The sequence below is a fragment of the Sphaerodactylus townsendi genome, linkage group LG04, assembly GCF_021028975.2.
Source record: "Sphaerodactylus townsendi isolate TG3544 linkage group LG04, MPM_Stown_v2.3, whole genome shotgun sequence".
Taxonomy (NCBI): Eukaryota; Metazoa; Chordata; class Lepidosauria; order Squamata; family Sphaerodactylidae; genus Sphaerodactylus; species Sphaerodactylus townsendi.
The window spans coordinates 136014960-136032968 of NC_059428.1; the positions used below are offsets into that span (position 1 = coordinate 136014960).

The window sequence follows — 18009 nt, forward strand, 5'->3', positions numbered from 1 at the left end:
GAGCCAACAGGAGCCTCAAGCCAGGAGGCCCAAACATAGACCTCTTCCCTCCAGACCTCCCATGGTCTCCCAGAGGACCCCAGGAGCAGAGAAGGCAAAGAGCCAGGGTCAAGGCCTGGATCAGGAGCAGGCATGTGTGGTTGGGCAGCCTGCGCCCCCCCCCCCCCGGCTGAGGAAGTAGAAGAAGAAGAGTTTGGATTTATACCCCCTTTTTCTCCTGTAAGGAGACTCAAAGAGGCTTACCATCTCCTTTCCCTTCCTCTCCCTACAACAGACACTTTGTGAGGCAGCGAGGGGGAACTGTGCCTGGGGCATGTGTGCGCCCTGCCACGCCCCGCCTCCCTGGAATGTTCCGCTATGCCCCCTCCATGCCCCTGCACCAGCGTGCGCCTGGTGCGTTGCGTCCCACCCCATCCCCTTGGCACTACGCCACTGGAGGCAGGTATCACTGAGATAGTTGTGAGATAGCTGACTGGCTCAAGGCTTCTTGTGTAAGAGTGGGGAATCGAACCTGGTTCTCCAGATTAGAGTCCACCGCTCTTAACCACGACACCACGCTGGTAGCCCTGACTCTGGACTTTGACTTTGGACTGTGACCCATGAGCCACTGCTGTGGGACCCTGTTTTTGCTGGGGCTCAGCCTCCTGCTTGGTGAGCAGTACACGCTTACAGTTTCATCAGACCTGACTCTGATGCAGTCAGTTGCTAGTTGGGGGGCTGCGAGGCATTGTGGGAGGGGGAAGCAGTTGGGAAATGCAGCCTCTGCTTGTCTACAGAATTCTTCCATGGGACTTCCATGGGACTTAGTGGCCTGATTTTGCTCCACTCAGTCCCCTTGAGCTGTTTTTGGAACCTTGGATAGAACATTTTCTGTCCACTTCATGCCAATTTTAAATTTCTGGATAATTTACAAAGCCATATTTTTCCTGGATCCTTGGGGAGTTGCCCACATATGTAAGGCAAGAGCCTTGTCTAAGCATAAGCATAAGCATTTTATTGTCATTGTGCATGCACAACGAAATTTACAGCAGCATTCCTCGATGCACACAATTTCAGACTCATGCCCCATCCTCACTTTCCCCTTCCTCCACCCATCCCTACACAGCCCCAAACACATCAACATGAAGCCACGGAGTTCAGCATAGCCACAGCTCTAGAGTAGAAACTGTCTCTAAGCCTCTTTGTCCTAGTTTTTATAGACCTGTATCGTCTGCCAGATGGTAACAGTTCAAAAAGAGAGTGTGCTGGATGAGACGGGGGTCTCAGAATATTTTGGGCTTTCTTTAGGCTTCAGGAATTGTAGAGTTCTTCCAAGGAGGGGAGAGGGCAGCCGATAATCCTCTGTGCAGTAGTGATCACCCTTTGGAGCACCTTCCTATCTGCCACTGTTTACAGGAGTAGCTTACTACTATATTGTTTATTAGGTATGTAATAAATCTACAAGTTCCTGAATTTTTGTTACACAGCGGGGAGTAGAAGACGGGGGTGCGTGGGACTTATATTTCTCAAATTTGTCACCAAACTCTTTTTTTATTTGTTTAATTGATAGAACATAAAAATAATTAATTTAGAAAAAATACTGGAAAGTGGTGAATCTGCCATGTTGCTGAAATCAAGGATAGATTGGTACATTTATACCAAATAATGTAATACATTTTTCAGCCATATTTGAATAATATTTCACATTTTACATTGTTTAAAAAGAAATAAAAATGAGCTCAAGCTGCACACAGGTTTGGAACTTGTGAAATTTGAACATGTGGCAGGATTGAAAAAAGAGTTCTATTTTGTTTTGATCAATATTAGAACTTTTTTGGTATTCAAAGATAATTTTACTATTCTACTGTTCTTTGTAATTTTGTTGTAACTAGTTTTCAGATGGAAAATAAACTCTTCAAGATACACTTCTGTAAGGTTTATTCGCTTTCTGCGTGGGGCCAAATCTCAGATGGGTTGTGGTCATGTGTAGTAGTGGGAGCCCACAGTGAAAAAGAAGATGATAGTTTTTGTTAATAGTGCAATATAAACCATTACACAGTGATCCATGTAGGAACCAATTAGATACTTACTAGTATAACTGTGCTACCACCTTGTGGTAATTAGCTATAATTCCTTTTCATCTTCAAAGCATACAGCTGAGCATGTTTTTTGTACCCTGTTGAAAAGAATTGTTGTGACCGAGGGATGAGTCGCTTTTCAGCCAAACCACTGATGTTTTGATAGCTAAAGTCCAGCAGCCCCTTAGAGACCAGCAAGATCTTGAGTGGTTCGAGCTTTTGAGAGTCAGAGCTGCCTTCGTCAGATACAAGGAATGTGTTGTTTTGGAGTCTTTGCAGCTTTGGGCTTTGCAGGAGCTACTAGAAACACTGTGGGTGAGTGCTTGGCTTTTATTTGAAACTGAGATGAACAAAATTGTAGCTGACATGAAATAGTCATTCAGAGTGAATTCAGTGGTTGGGAGATTTAAAATCCCGCATTTCTTCAGCGGGATGGACAGAGATGGACTGGGCTCCATTCAGAGGGCTGGTTCTCACGTACAAGAGCCTTCACGGCCCAGAACCCACTTCCCTGTGGGACCGCCTCTTCTGCAGTGCAGCCGTAACAGGTTCAGTCGCTTGAACAGAACCTTTTGAATGCGAAGGTGTAGACCAGTGGTGGCGAACCTATGGCACGGGTGCCAGAGGTGGCACTCAGAGCCCTCTCTGTGGGCACGTGCGCACAGAGTTTGTCATGTGGGGTGCTTGCTTCTGAGTATACCCTCCTAGGGTCGTGATTCACCCTTTCTCAAGCTGCACGAAAGGTACGGTTAAAGCCATTAGGCCTTTCAACTATGGTATTCTCCAGATGTTCATAGACTACAATTCCCATGAGCCCTACCACTTGGCCATGCTGGCAGGGGCTGATGGGAATTGTAGTCCATGAACATCTGGAGGGCCATAGTTTGAAGACCCCTGCTCCAAAGCAAAGCCACTGACTATCACCAAGCTTCCTCCCGTGTAACGCGTGCCTCGGAGCCAACAATTTTTCCTAAACTAAAACCTCAGTATTCAGGTTAAATTCGTCGCGGTTGGCACTTATGAGCAAATAAGTGTGTTTTGGGTTGCAGTTTGGGCACTCGGTCTCGAAAAGGTTCGCCATCACTGGTGTAGACTGGCAAGCACAGTCTCAGCAGAAGTGGAATGGTCTGAAAAGCCATGCGCGAACTGCCATTCAGCAAAATGTGCCAATGGAAATGCGTGGGAGGGCACTCTTTCGTGGACTGAGATCTGTGGTGGGACAGAACAGTCCAGAAGGGCACCTTCCTGTGGGAGGGGCTGCTGCTTTGCCTTGCCCCTTTGCATTGGCTGGCTTTTCACAATGTCATTTAATTTTACATTCCTCATTTCTGTTCATGCCCATTGTTCATTGTGTACCTTTAGGATTGTGTGATTTCCCCGTTTCTTGCACCATTATCCAGTTTTGTACTCCAAGTCCTGTTGCATTGTTCATTTGATGCCTTGTACTGTATGATTACATTTTCCCATCTTTCTGTACCCTGCAATCTGCTGTGAGTCTCAGTGAGAAAAGCAGCCTATAAATAAGCTAAATAATAAGTAGATGAAAGTACACATATAATAAAGGATCATCATATTTTACAAGAATCATCATATTTTAACACTTTGCCCAGTTCTTAAAACCCTCGGCTGTGGAGGAACCATGTGACAATCATTTTGTGTATAGCAGCTCAGTGTTCATATTCCAGTCTGCCCAGTGTTATCTAGGGCTAGATTGCTGATCTACAACCAAGGAGACCTGAGTTCAGTTCCCTGTTTGATCATGCAGCTTGCTTGTGTCATCATGGGCAGCCATTCTCATTGCAGGGTTCTCCACCCCCACCCCCCAGTGGTTAATACAGTGGACCTTTTAATTGAACATCTTGTTTTCAGGCATCTCATGTAATTATTAAAAAGTGGAGGGAATAAGAATGTGTTTTAGGGCATGTGTGTAAAGTGTTGCCAATTCACAGCTGATTTATAGCAACCTAGTAGAGTTTTCCAGGCAAGAGACTAACAGAGGTGGTTTGCCACTGCCTGCCTCTGGACAGCAACCCTGGACTTCCTTGGTGGTCCCCCACCCAAGTACTAGCCAGGACGGAGCCTGCTTCCTTGTTGACATGTGACCATATCAGGCTAGCCTGGGCCACCCAGGTCAGAAATCTTTAAAAGCCAGTTAGCATGATACTGAACTGGTCTCTATGACGGCACCCCAGTGCCACCGATGTGTTAGAGAAGACAAAATCAACCGTGAGGGTGGTGCCAGAAACTCTTAAAACCTGGCTCTGATGGGTTTAAGAGAATGATACTTGGCACCCTAATGAATAAGGCAGAGGAAGATTGTTCATTCAGGGAAGAACTGCCCCTATCCACTAGTACAGTGAAACTTGACTATCCTATAACCAGGCTGGAAAACAGCTTGTTAAAGGTCAAGAGGTCCCCATCCATGTGTGATTGGATTTGCTCTTCCACCGCCTGTTCAATCATGTTATCCACAAAGGCAGATGCGATACTAGTCTATTTGCCAGGATTATCTTGTTCCGGAAGGCTTTTTCCAAGGGAAGCCACAAAACTGCCTTGTTCAACAGGAAATGACCCTGGTTTGGCATCACTTTTAATAAGACGGATTTCCTGTAAAAAGACTGTCTGATCTTTGTCTTTTTAACTTCAGAGCAAGTCACAGCAAATTTTGTTTGGGTCTAGGAGCCAGTCTCATTTTTTGCAACCTTTGGGTTTTGAACTTCTAGCAATCACATTTTCAAATTATTGCTAACACAAAACAAATCCTAACCTATTTTTACCATTTTGTCTACTTTTCTTAATACTATGATCAATACGCTTGGTTGTCATCATCACAATGGGATTCTCACCTGCTTTTGTGGCTGGGCTGTCTCTCCCATCATTCTGCTCTGGTGGATCTCCTGCCACGTCTGGTGGCCACTGAAACCTCCAAGTCCTGCCTGGCTTTGGCAGCCCCTCTGCCTAGCTGACTGTGTTCTTTCATCTGTTGTCCCAGGAGGCCTAGAGTGTCTTCTTTCTGACATGGCCAGTCCTGCAGCATTTCTGGACCAACCATGTTTACATGGTTTGGACGACCTGGCTCTGCTGTGGCTCCATGCATAACTGAGATTTGCTAAAAGGTGCTACCATCTTTTTAAAATACTAAGTGCCACGATGGAATTTCCGGTTGCCATAGCACCGGGGATTTGTCGAGTCTGCTGTAGTCAATAGTCATTTATATATAGTCATTTTTATATATATATATATATATAACTATATATATATGACTATTGATAAAAATAGATACAATTAATTTATATATATATAAATAAATAAAATTAATTGTATCTATTTTTATTTTGTACTGTATTTGCAACTAAAATCAGTTGTAATAGCAATAACATCTTGAGAGGAGTTCTGAATTTTATATATGTGTGTGTGTGGATGTGTGCTGTCAAGTCAAATCTGACATATGGTGACCCTGTAGGGCAGTGATGGCGAACCTTTTTGAGACCGAGTGCCCAAACTGCCACCCCAAACCCACTTATTTATCGCAAAGTGCCAACTTTGGAAATTGCAATCCTGAATTAATCCCAGAAACTGTCTCCACACCAAACGCTGGTGCATTATGAGCCAGAAGAAATTTTTAGAAAATGCTTTACCAAGAAATGCTAACTTTTGCCTTTCTCTGTTTCTTCAAGGATACCTCCTTCTTTTATTCCCTAGCTTAGTGTAAAAATATTCTATCTTTCCCCTTAATCTTTTGATATTTTAATTTCTAATTCCCTACAATTTGCTTTCAACTCAAAATGTTTTGGAGTCTGTGTTAATTGTTCTGACAGGTTGCTGTCAAAAGCGCTAATCATTTCTATATCTACAGTGAGATTTCATTCCTTGTCTTTTCATTCTCCAGCAGTTTCATTGGGCCTATTCTGCCCATGTCCACAGTAATATTTTTGAGTCTGGGTTGAACAGGTAGAGGGAAAAAAATCTCCTACAATGAGAAATGGGGGTGGAGGGAGGTTCTTGTTCACTTTCCTCATTTTGTCCCTTCTCACGCAAAGTGTTCCTTTTGCCTACAAAACAACTTACCTAGACAGAGATTCTTTTTTTGTGTGATTTCTGTGGATCTGCTATCCCCTACCAAGCCCAATCAGGCTCTGCCAGCCCCCAGTGAACCCCAGTTCTTTCTTGTAGGACGAGAACCTTCCCATATAATATGATTACCCCAACTTGGCCAGAATGTGGGGTAGGTTGGGGGTATTGGTAATTGCCTGTATTTGTTGTTGCCCTAGCCCTTACCACCATGAGGGTTCTCTCCCCTTGCCACGGGCCCCTCAGTGGCAGAGCAATTTGCAGTTGCTAATGTTGCTTGTTATTTTACTTGTTTGTTTAAAACATTTCAGTGCCCCTTAACCCTGGACTCCCAAGGGGGCACGTATTAAATCCAGCATTCAAAATTTTAAAAATTGAAACAATTTAATAAAACGTATAAATACGTAGACATGAAAACTATGGGGAAGAGTAATAAGCGGCCCTTTTGCCCTGGACCACCAGCTATTCAGCTGGTACAATAAGGTACCAGTATTTTCTTGCTTTGATTTTTGAAAAAGAGATCACTGCAGTCAGGATTGTTCCACCGTCACAGGTGGTTGCTTGTTCTCGTTCTCATTCCCTCTCTCTCCTGCCTGTCAAATTGCAGCCGACATGGCAACCTTGTAGGGGTTTCAATGCTGCAGACATTCCGAGATGGTTTGCCATGGCCTGCCTCTGCATAGTTACCTTGGACTTCCATGGTGGTCCCCAATCCAAGTACTAGCCAGAACTGACTCTGCCTGGTTTCCAAGATCCAACAAGATCGAGCGAGCCTGGGCTATCCAGATTAAGGTGGTATCTCTTTTCTGTCCTGAAAAGGGATGGTGAACAATTTCCCCATGTTAGACCTGTGAGCTATCAACTGATTAATCTACCCCATAGGTTTTTCAGTAGCCATTTTTTGTCTGTTCCTCTGCTGTTCACCCAGTTTGCTTCCATTGACTTGAGCCACAGATCAGTACTCAGTTCGTGTATGAAGCCCTTGACTCTGTTCTCCTGGGAACCTTTCTGCCTGAGGGCAGGCTCTGGACTGTTATTCACTGCCTCCCAAATTTATCTGATGCCCTTGTACACAGTATGATAACGACCCAGCACATTTTAGGGCTTATGAGCATTTCCATCTTTGTCATTCTCTTATTGAGATTCAAGTTTAGTTTTCACTCTGCTTCCACCTCCTTCAGGACTACTGATTCAGCTGTCTCTTCTCCTCCCCCCTCCCCCCCACAGCACCCCAAGCCATTGTGATACCAGTGTCCTGTAGTTATCTTCAACTTCAAACACCTTAAACCATCCTTATAACCTTTTTGGAGTGCCTCCTGTGGTAATCATTTAATCAGGCATGGTTTCCACAACAGCTGAGAGTTCTCTTCTGACCTATCAGTTATTAGAAACCATACCTGGTTACACTTGTATTTTAGTCTGGCTAGAACTGGTCTTTCAATGGGACTGTCTTTGTACACGTGGACCTAGCAGCCAAAACCAAGTGGGCCCAGCAGAGTGGATCGAGGAGGCTACTTCTTCGAGAGTGTCTTTCTAATCTCCTGGACCATGAACTCTCTATTGATATTTCTTGTCATTCTGGGTGACAAGGCACATACCATTCTGCCTTCCCTAAATTGCCCTGTCCTGCTTTTCTCTGCTTAGCCAGAGGAACCCATGTTCTCCTCCTACTGGCACATCCAAGGACCTGGGCAGGACACCACATGCAGAGCTAGCCATGTTGCCTAACTTATGGTGTGTAATGCTATTCAAGAACAATCATGGCAGCTTCAGGAAATGCTCCTAAACTTAAGGCAGCCATCCACATGCCATTCTCATTCGTCTTAGCATTCTTGCTGCGCCCCACAGTTGGGATTCATTAAATCTGTGATACTCACTCTGCAGCCTGCAAAGAGCCGTATCACTAGGTATCATCAGCTGAAACAACTCCATTCACCTTCCATCGCTGGCACGGGGCCTCCAGCACAAGAAGGCTTTTAATTCACCCGTCCCTCCAGCAGCAGCTGTTTCAGGGTAGAAAATAGCCGTCAACCACAACTCCTGCTGGGCCATTGCCTTGCCCACTTTTCCTGAAATGTGACATGGGCACCACATTGAAGAATGGTGCTCAGAAGAGCCACATGTGGTTCCTGATCTGCTCAATGCCAATGCATTACACAGTTCAGTTCCTTCCTGTTTGGAGTAGATCCTTCTTTTTCCACTGTTAGGGACTAGGTCCCTCACCCTCTAGGCAAGGGGGTATGGTGCCTTCTGTTGGCCATCTGTTCTCTTTAGGCCCAGTCATTGTTGAACGAATTCTTCAAAGACTTCAGCTGGCTGTGCTCCCATGTGCCACTTTGTAAAACCCCAGCAGCCTGCATTTGAGAGCCAGATCAGATCAGCTTTTAGTGGTCAGTGCCATCATATGATGTCACATGTTCCTGCCAGGTCCCAGTGAATCAGCTTGCTAATTGTTCCTGGTTGCTTGCTGATTTTTCCCTGCCCAGGGAAAACTGGTTGCTTCCTTGGAACCAGCCCACTTGAGCAGACCAAACTTCTCCCCTGCAAACTTCTCCCCAGTATTTTCAGCCTGCCGCGTTGTTCCAGGAAAGATGAAGGTCTGCCCGTTGCGGCTTGTGCTGTGACCCCGTTCGTCCACAAAGTGGGCAAGGCTGGCACCAAAGGTTTAGAGGTAGAGGAGGATGAAGGATTTTCTGTGCAGGCGAAGGACCCGCCTGTTTAACTTCACACACGACTAATCAATTGAGCATTTATTACAGGCAAGCAGCCAATTTTTCCGAGGTCCTCCTTGCAAATGACCTTCAGAGGAAATGGCCCTTATTAAATAAAATAATTACATTGTATACACAATATTAGTATATTATGTATATGTTTGTATTTTAATATTGTCTTCCTTTTTTTCCAGACCAGTATAAAGGAAGGATTGCTTCTGAAGCAAACCAGTTCTTTTCAGAGATGGAAGAAACGTTACTTTAAACTTCGAGGCCGTACTCTGTATTATGCAAAGGATTCAAAGGTAAGCATGTATTTCTTTCAGTAATTGATACACTGCCTCTGTAGCTCTGATTTGCTTCCTGGATATTTTTAGCTGATTATGAAAGCTGTGTTAAAATAGCAGTAAAGTTATTGGGTTTCATAAGTAGATTTTTAAAAAGTTAGTTGTGATGCTTTGGTTTCTAAGATACTTAAGGAATGAAGCAAATTAATGTCTTGTTCAGCTTCTTAGTATTGGAAGGAAATATTGGTTCCTTTATGAGAAGACTCTTTGGAGTTGGGTAGTTAAAATATTAATTCCCCAACCGGACCGTGATCAAATCTCCCTAAGCTGCAGTAATCTAAAAACAGATGTTATCCAAAGATAATGTCTTACCCAAAGATAATTTTATTTTTTATTTTTTTAAATAAAGTTTATTGGTTAAAAACATGTTACATAATATTATTTGATTACCGTTTCACAAAAAAATTAATATATAAAATATATTATATATGACACACATAAACCAAAGAAACTGCAAAAAATTAAGAAAGAAAGAAAACAAAAAAATGAACAAAATAGATATACGGCATACAAATTCAATCAGTTAAAAAGATATATCATTCATTTCATAATTCATAAATCAGAATTGTCATTTATATTCTTCTGACTGACTATTTGATATATATTATATTAGTATTAACTTCTATATTCCATTGTCATCATTTTTGTTAACTAATTAAATATTTTTCCCTAATTTTTGCAAATGAGTCATTACACATAATTTCTTAATATTTGCAACAATATAACCATTTATCATATAGTTTAATAGTTGGGACCATTTATTACAAAATTGTTCCATGTGTCTTTCATCAATGTTGTTAATTTGTCATTTCCTGCGTAGTTTATTAATTTAATCATCCAGTCTTCTATGTCCAGTATTTTCTCACCCAAAGATAATCTTTGTGGTGGAGCAGTAGTCTTAAGGGAGAGAGGTAGGTAAGGCCGAGGGTGGCTCATAACTAATTCAGTGGTGAGAATGTTGGGTGGATAATAGGGAATATCAAATGCCAATAACGTTGAAAGGGACTTGCATTTCACATGGTTATGAGTTCTTGGATTAAATACCCTCAGAAGTGAAACATGCCTTATGTTCTTTTCACAGTCTCTGATCTTTGATGAAGTCGACCTGTCAGATGCCAGTGTAGCGGAATCAAGCACTAAAAATGTCAACAACAGCTTCACGGTAGGCTGCCAGTGATAGCTGCTGCGAAAACGTTCAAAAATAGCTTTTACTGTTCTTTATGTTTCTTTATTTTTCAGCTTCATAGAGCAGAAATTCCCTCCCTGTTCTGAAAATAGCGCATCTTCTGTTTGAAAGGCTTTGAAAATCCCAGAGTTCTTCAGACATGTTGCTAATGTTTTCCTGGCTTAGGCTGATCCACCAGCTCACACATTTTTTGAGAATTATGCCAACTACCTCCCTCTTTTTGTTGGGGATTTCCAGGCTCCCTAGATCAAGGGAGAGGAACTCCACAGCAGGGGAAAACAGGACTAAAGAAATACCCCAGCACAGATGGCAGGTAGGGGGAGGGATGGGTCTGGCAGTCCTGAAGTCTAATGGGTGTTTTTGAAGTGTGGGGGAGATGAATAGGGTACAAAACTCTTGGGGTCCAAGCTGCTCCGGGGACCTGGGCAGCCAGGCGTTCAGTCTGCCCCATTGTGTTCTGCTGCAAGCAGGCGCAGTGCCTGTTGGAATTCTCATGTCTCCAGCCCCTTGTCTTTCTCTTTGCCCTGCTCTCTTCCAATCTGTGTTGTTGTTGTTGTTGTTGTTGTTGTTGTGTTGTGGCTGCCTTTTGGAGTGAGGTGGGACTCAGCTGTGCCAGTGTGTGGGTCCATGCAGCTTGGATTCAGCAGCCCTGTCCGGAGGTGGCACTTCCCTTGTGCAGTCAAAAGCCTTGAGCTGGGAGCTCCAGCAGCCATGGAGCAGGGCTTTGAATTCAGGGACTCTCTCGGTCCTGCTGTTCTTCTCTGGGAAGGGGTTGCTGGTTGGTCTGCAGCACTAAAGGTGAAATTCCGTCCCTTCCTATGAAGTAACTTTAGAGAAGTTGAGGAATGTTTAGACAGAACCTGCTTCTCCAGATAGCTCAGGGACATGGCTTCCCACAAGTTTCACCAGCATGGCCAATTGGCTATGCTGACAGAGGCTGATGGCACTGGTAGTTCCTGAACATCTGGAGAGTCCCAGGTTCCCTACCCTAGGATAGAACTCAGCCTTAGGGACTACACTATCAAAGTTTCACCAGCATGGCCAATTGCCATGCTGACAGAGTAATGATGGGAATTGTAGTTCCTTGAACATCTGAGAATGAGTCTCACTCCTGGCCTAGGAGATGGACAAAACTCAGGGGTTTGCCTGGGTCTCTCTCATACCTTTTTTATTGCTGTTTTTGTCATGGGGAGGGGGTGGGAAAAGAAAGCCTCTCGGAGAAGACCCTGCAGTCATGAAGACTGGATAATCTGTGTGAGGGGGGGAGTGAGCATCTGCTCTGGAACCTTCTCTTCTCTGTGGGGAACAGGCTGAAATCACCCAGTAGTGAAACTGCCCAGTGTCTGCCCAAGCTGAAAGCTGAGGAGGTGAGATGGAAGAATTGATCAGGGCTTGTGAGGCAGGGCCACGTTCTAACTCACAAAGGAGCTGTGGACTGAGCATAACAAGGGCGGGGATTGTGGGAGAGGCTGCAGGAAAGCCGCACCGTTTGCCCTGCTTCTCCTCAACTGGCTTAACCATATGTTTACTGGGACAGGCTGCAGTTTCTCAGCGGCAAAGGAAGGTACTTTGCATGTGTGCACACACAGGGCGTTGCCCAAAGCTATTGAGTGATAATGAGCCTAAATGCAGCAATGTAATATGGAAATTGCAGGAAATTCCAGAGCCTCTGGAAGCCCCGTCTGCCCCAACATCACCTTTTCTGTAGATTAGCACAGCTGTACTTCAGCCAAGGATTATTTAAAGCTGAGTGTAGAACTTAATTTCCCTAGGGGTAAAATGGGACTAAGAGAGGTAAATTGAGGAGATGTTGTATCTGTACTCAAATGTGCCACAGGCATAGAGGATGCAGCAGATCCATGAAAGGATCAGTCCATCCGTGGTTACTTGCCATGGTGACCTCCACATTCAGAGGCAGTCAAGCTCTGGAGGCAGCATTTGGGGGGTGGGGGAGGCCTCAGCATCTCTGCCTGTTGCTGAACTTCTGGAAGGCTTGGTTGACCCCTGTGCTGGACTCGGGACGACTGGTCTGATAAAGCAGGGCTCTTTGAAGTTCTTGTGCGGACAGGAGGAAAGGGGTTGAAAATGAGACATTTTATCATAACTCCTTTATATAAATTTGTAGTGTAATGTGTACAGTTCTGATCGCCCCCTATTAAAAATAACTGTTATTGAGCTGGAAAAAGGGAGGAAAAGGGCAACTGACATGAGACGAAGGATTTGGATCGCCTTCCCTGCAAAGAGAAGTCAATACTCAGGGATTTCTGATTTTGAAAATAAAGGTAGCTAAAGGAGAACATTATTGAGATTTATGGAACTGTACATGTTGTGCATCAAATGGAGGGAGAGATCTTTTCCTCCCTTTCCCATCACACTGTAGATTCGATCACCTGGTGAATCTGACCGGCATAATTAAGGTATGGCATATTCACTTCAAGATATTTATTAATAGTACTAACAAGGTTAAGTTGTGTTTAGTACACAGTCTTTCTGCCAGCACTGTTTCTCTGCCTCTAGAGCAGAGTTCAGCATTTAATGAGTAAACATCGACGATTTTTATTAATCTATGTAACCCTGGCTGCTGACAACAGTGGAAGTTTAAATGTAACTGATCTTCCCTGGGACCTCAAAGTTCATTGGGCAAGGATCTCCATTGCTGTTGGGGGCTACATAATGTTGGCAAATAGGTTTAGTCGAAGAGCTGACTGTTATAGAAAGGAAATCAGAGGTCATTCTTCATTGATTCTTCTTCTTCCTAGCGTTGTCCCACTAATGCAGGGTCATGGATTTTTAACTGCCACTTCTCCCTTCAGTGGTAGTGAAAGCACTCTGTTGGGTTGTTCGCTCGGGCGGCTTAGTAGCGGCAGGAAAAGGCTCTTTGGTGACTTCCCCGTCAGGGTGTCCCGTGGTGGTGCCAGCCTTCCAGTATCTTTCTCCTCTGCCTCGTCAGGAGTAGGCAGCACTATCCACAGGCTCCTAGGCTGGATTTCACAAAGCTACTCTTTTCTTCCTTGTGTTGTTGTTTTTTTGTGATTCCCTTGTGCAGTGCACGCTTTTGATTGTTTTCCACTCCTTCTGTTCATGCACACTTGATCTCGAGCTCTTCCTTCCCCTTTGTGTTCCCCGCCTCTTTTTTTTCTTGGCTTGAGGAAGGGGAGGAGCCATGGCGCCACTCCCATTTTTCTACAATTAAGGAGTCCTTCTACCCATCACAAGCAGAGAAATGACATAGGTCCAGTCTCCCACATTGCGCCATACTCTGGGCTGATAGTGAGGAGACTCTTCTTCGACTCCAACAGTCTTCCTACACACAGCCGCTGGGCTGATAGTGAGGAGATTCCTTCAGGAGCTGGCGCACAGCCGTGGCTGGGCGAAGGGCGCCTCGGCCAAGGCTTCCCAGGTCTGCCACATGCTGAAGATGCGCTAAGACTCGAGGGGCTCCTTCAAACGACGGGAAGCGCTGCTGGCCGGATCGGACCGCCATCAAGGATTGTGAGACGGATCACCGCTGGCACCTTTCAGGCAGCTTAGGCACGCTTCACTGCCTCTCCACCGGGGCTTTGATACGTCTGCTGCTGCACGTGGACTAGCTAAGCTTCTCACCTCCTCAAGTCTCAGGAGCTGCCTGGAGGGAACTTCGCTGGCAGGTCAGTCAGCGCGGGTGCCATGGGCCATGATCGGGGAGGGCGGCCTTGGGAGTATTCTCTCTGCTCTCTTCAGACTGGAGTGCCTCTCCCCTCAAAGCAACTGGTCTCCTTACTACAGAGCCCATAGACCAAGTCAGTTAGTAGACATTTAGATCAGCTGCCTTCCCCCCCATTGACAAGCAGGCGCAGATCCCTCCCAGATCCCCGCTTCTAGGTCCCAGGCAGAGGAGAATCAAAGCCCTAGATTGCTTGATTATGATGCTAGGTAATTTTGAGTGAAGGGAGGGTAGACCTGGACTCAGACCGCTTTTCTGAGGTGGGAGAGAAATCTTCACTGAGATCAGGCAGACCAGAGCCACAGAATACGCATGGGGTGGAACAATTATCCACTCTCTTTAGCCAAAATAATGTCAGTTTTGGAACTGGAGGGTCTCTGATGGGAGGCGGCTCCATTCCCAATAAGCTCCTGCACACGCCCAAGGCCATTAAGGGCTTTACCTAAAGGGACTTCCTACATCTTTTCCCTTTTAGAGGATCAGGGCTACTCATTTTTTTCCCCGGCATTCCCAGAGTCTTTTGCCCACAAGTGCTCAGAAAAAGTGAATGGGTCACTCCCTGCTTCAAAAACAGAGGGTTCCTCTCCAGCTCCAGGCAAGAAGCTTTTACCTAGTCTCGGACTATCTTTTGAGAATGATTAGAACCCCTCTAGTTGATTCTGGGTCCCATCTCCTCACTGCATCTGGGGGTCTGATTTCCCCGGGACTTGGAGAGGGTGGTAATGTTAAAGACCCCCATTGAGCTGTATATGGAACACATGGTCTCCCACAGAGTCCCATGATGGTGTGACCATGGCATCAAAAAAATCCCTGGGTCCCAGCAGCAGCCACCGCTCTCCAGAGCCCCCATTCTTTGGCTCCAATGTGTCTTGAGTACCATCATCCTGCACCCGAAAGTGCCAAGGCATTAGAGAGAGGGGGTGAGAGGTAGTCATGGCCACCTCCTTCCCAGCTGATGCCACCCCTAGAGGCATTCCTTTGGTCTCCCTCTCTAGACCCATGTCTTCTCGCATCAGGGGCCTCACATAGATTGCTTCCTGGCTTAAGCCCTGGCAGGCTGACCCCCTATCTAATATTTGACAGCTGTGGGCTAGTTTTCAGTTTGAGGGAGGGACCCTATTTGGGCTCAGAGCAACAAGACCCTTTGCGTGGAGCACTTTCAAGGACCATAAAAAAAAAAGCTATGCCAATGGTCAGTCATAGAGACATGGGCCCAGGTTTTCTGCAAAACCTGCCTTCAAATCCTTTCAGCGGCCCCTTTCCACCAATCACGGGAATATAAGAGACTAGCTGGCAGCCTCTAGCTGCCCTTCGTCAGAAGACACACGATTTTCGTGAGTCTAAACTAGGAGCTGTGGGCAACCACTTCGGGCCAATGACACCTCTGACAATAATAACAAGGCATGGTACTCAGCCCAGGTTCCGCTCAAGCCGCTTTTCCCTTTCAGCCCCGACAAGTAAGGAAGATAAAACAGGCAGACTAAGCTGGCTGTCAAACATCTACTTTACCATCAGAGCCATAGGAAACCGGTACTCAAAATCTCAACAAGGGATGGGAGTGTATTCCTCTACTTTTTCACTGTCCCCAAAAAAGAATGGGGACGCCAGGGCTTATCCCTCGCAACCGAGATACATGTCAATCGCCATTCATGCTAAATTCAGGGTTCCGTGATGGAAACCCCTCAGATCCACGGGGTTGCGGCTATCAGGAGAGAGGGGGACATGATCACCCTCTGGATCTGGACGGAGGTACCTCCTCACCTGTACCCATACACCTGGCCTCGATATCATCGCTTCCTCGGGTCTCAGCGATAGCAGACCTCCTCCATTTTCAGTAACATAGCGCTCTGTTTGCTCGGACACATGACATCTCCCTGAGTTGTCACTTCAAGTCTTGATTGCACCTAATATCCCTCGCCCCAGTCAAGGGATGCATACTCTTATCCTCGTGATCTCCGGACTCTAATCTCTCTCATCAGATCTTTTGGATCGGAAATACAGGCGCCGCTCAGAGGATTTTGAGTGGTCCGGAACAGGTCTTATCGGATCAAGAGTTCCTTGCCCCCTTCCCAACAGATGGGAAACACTTAGGGGCACTGATAGACATCAGCCCACTTCCAAGACTTCTCTTTGTACCTCGGTAAAAAAAGTCCAGAAAATCCAAGAGAGACCAGCTCTTCGCAGATCTTTATGGGCAAAATCTTCCAACTTACTATTTTACATAACTTGCCAGCAGTTTGCTGGGCTTTTTTGCTATCCAGCAATGGACTCCCACACAGTAAGGTTCGGTGCTCCACGCCAGGCCTCTACAAGCCCTTCTAATGCCTTTTATGCAAAGCAAATCATTCTGAAGAAAGATCGCATCATTGAGCCTCCCCCAGCCCCAGTGTCCGCTCCTCAGTTCTAAAAAAATGGTGGACCATCCACCACAACCTTCTACAAGGTGGTTAGGTTTTCGCCCCTTCGCGAACAGATCCATATCTTTTGATCACAGTTCTGTCCGGCTGGGGCAGGGTGCCAAACTGGGTCTACCAGCTGGCTCATAGGGCTCCTGGTCCTAAGCTAATAGGCTTGATTCTTCCGGATCAACATTCCAGTAGGTCAGAGCCGTATTATATGGTTGGTCCCCTGGTAATCATTCACAAGCAACTTATTCTTCTGTGAAGCATCGTGAGTAATTCACACCGACAACATCTCAAGCCGGCGTCATAAGTCAATCATCAGGGAGGCTCCAGGTCAGCTTCTGCCCTACACAGAGAAGCATTGTGTGTGTGATCTCATGGGCTTAAAACAGAATCTTGCATCCCTAAGTAGCGTCGAAAGCACATCTAAGGCTCACTAAACACGGAAGTCAGACTGGCTTCAGCCGGACTAACGCTTCCTAGTTCCTAGTGGAAGCTGGAACTCCAGTAGTTTTCCAGACCATCCAGGAACGCATTCGGGATGGCGACCGTGTCAACTCCCTTTGCATCAGCCTTCTCTCCTGAATGCTCAGGATCAGCGATTCTTCACCAGATACCACTCATTCACAGGCTGCACAGCGCCAAGGCGGCTTCTCTCAGCTCCCCTGGCTACACAGGGGGCTTCCTTCTATGCTTTTCCCTGATCCAAGTTCTCCTTTCATAGACTACTCCAGCACAAGGCACCTAATCGAACGTGAGGGAAATCATGCACGAAATTGGTCAAACTGGCAAACTAAAGGCAATGTTAGATCCTGGTACTCAGGCAATTAAAACAGTTACCGTCACACTACCATTGTTTTACCACAACCGCGCCAGACCTGATCGCCACAGGGCCCCCCATTATCCCAACCATATTGCTCACAGACTATTTACCATGGAGGAGACTGTTAGGAAAAATCGGGTCATCCTAAAAGGGCTTGCGAAGGCGGCGTTAGCTATGAGAAAAAGTCCACCATCCAGAGAATTTATGGACTCTCCTGGAAGGCTTGGTGTGCGGTGGAAAGAACTGTAGGAAAAGGAAGGGTCCCTTTGAGTTAGCTTCCCAGCTCACATATTGAATCTCCTGCAGAACAGTTTGAGTCGAGGCTGACAAGTTCCGTTCCTAAAGTGTCAGTTAGCTGCCATTGCAACGGTTCTTACCCTGAGACTAAGCGGGATGCCCATCACCAGGCACCCAGACACCTTTAAAATTTCTCAAAGGGTTTCTCAGGTCCCAACCGGCCAGTACAGCATCGCCTTCCCTACCTGGCATCTTCCATGGGTAGTGCTAGACACACCTACCTCAAACCCCTTTGAGCCTGTTCGAGACATACATTAAAATGGCTTAGGATGAACCTTTCGTTCTGGTAGCCATTACCTCCACTTAGAAGGGTATCAGAGGATTGCAGAGCCACGCCAATCCAATCCAAATTCTTAGTGCCTTTGCCTTTTTCTCCAGAGACAAATCCATTAGTGTTAAAGCTTGATTCCCA

The 18009-nt window shown here is 45.8% G+C and overlaps 1 protein-coding gene across 1 annotated transcript in view; it reads left to right on the top strand.

Annotated features, from left to right (window-relative positions):
* The window catches only part of DGKH (diacylglycerol kinase eta), a 109127-nt gene that overhangs the window by 30206 nt on the left and 60912 nt on the right, over positions 1-18009 (top strand). Inside the window, 2 exon segments of the mRNA XM_048494860.1 lie at positions 9034-9144; positions 10268-10348. Of these exon segments, the coding sequence (XP_048350817.1) occupies positions 9034-9144; positions 10268-10348 (192 nt within the window).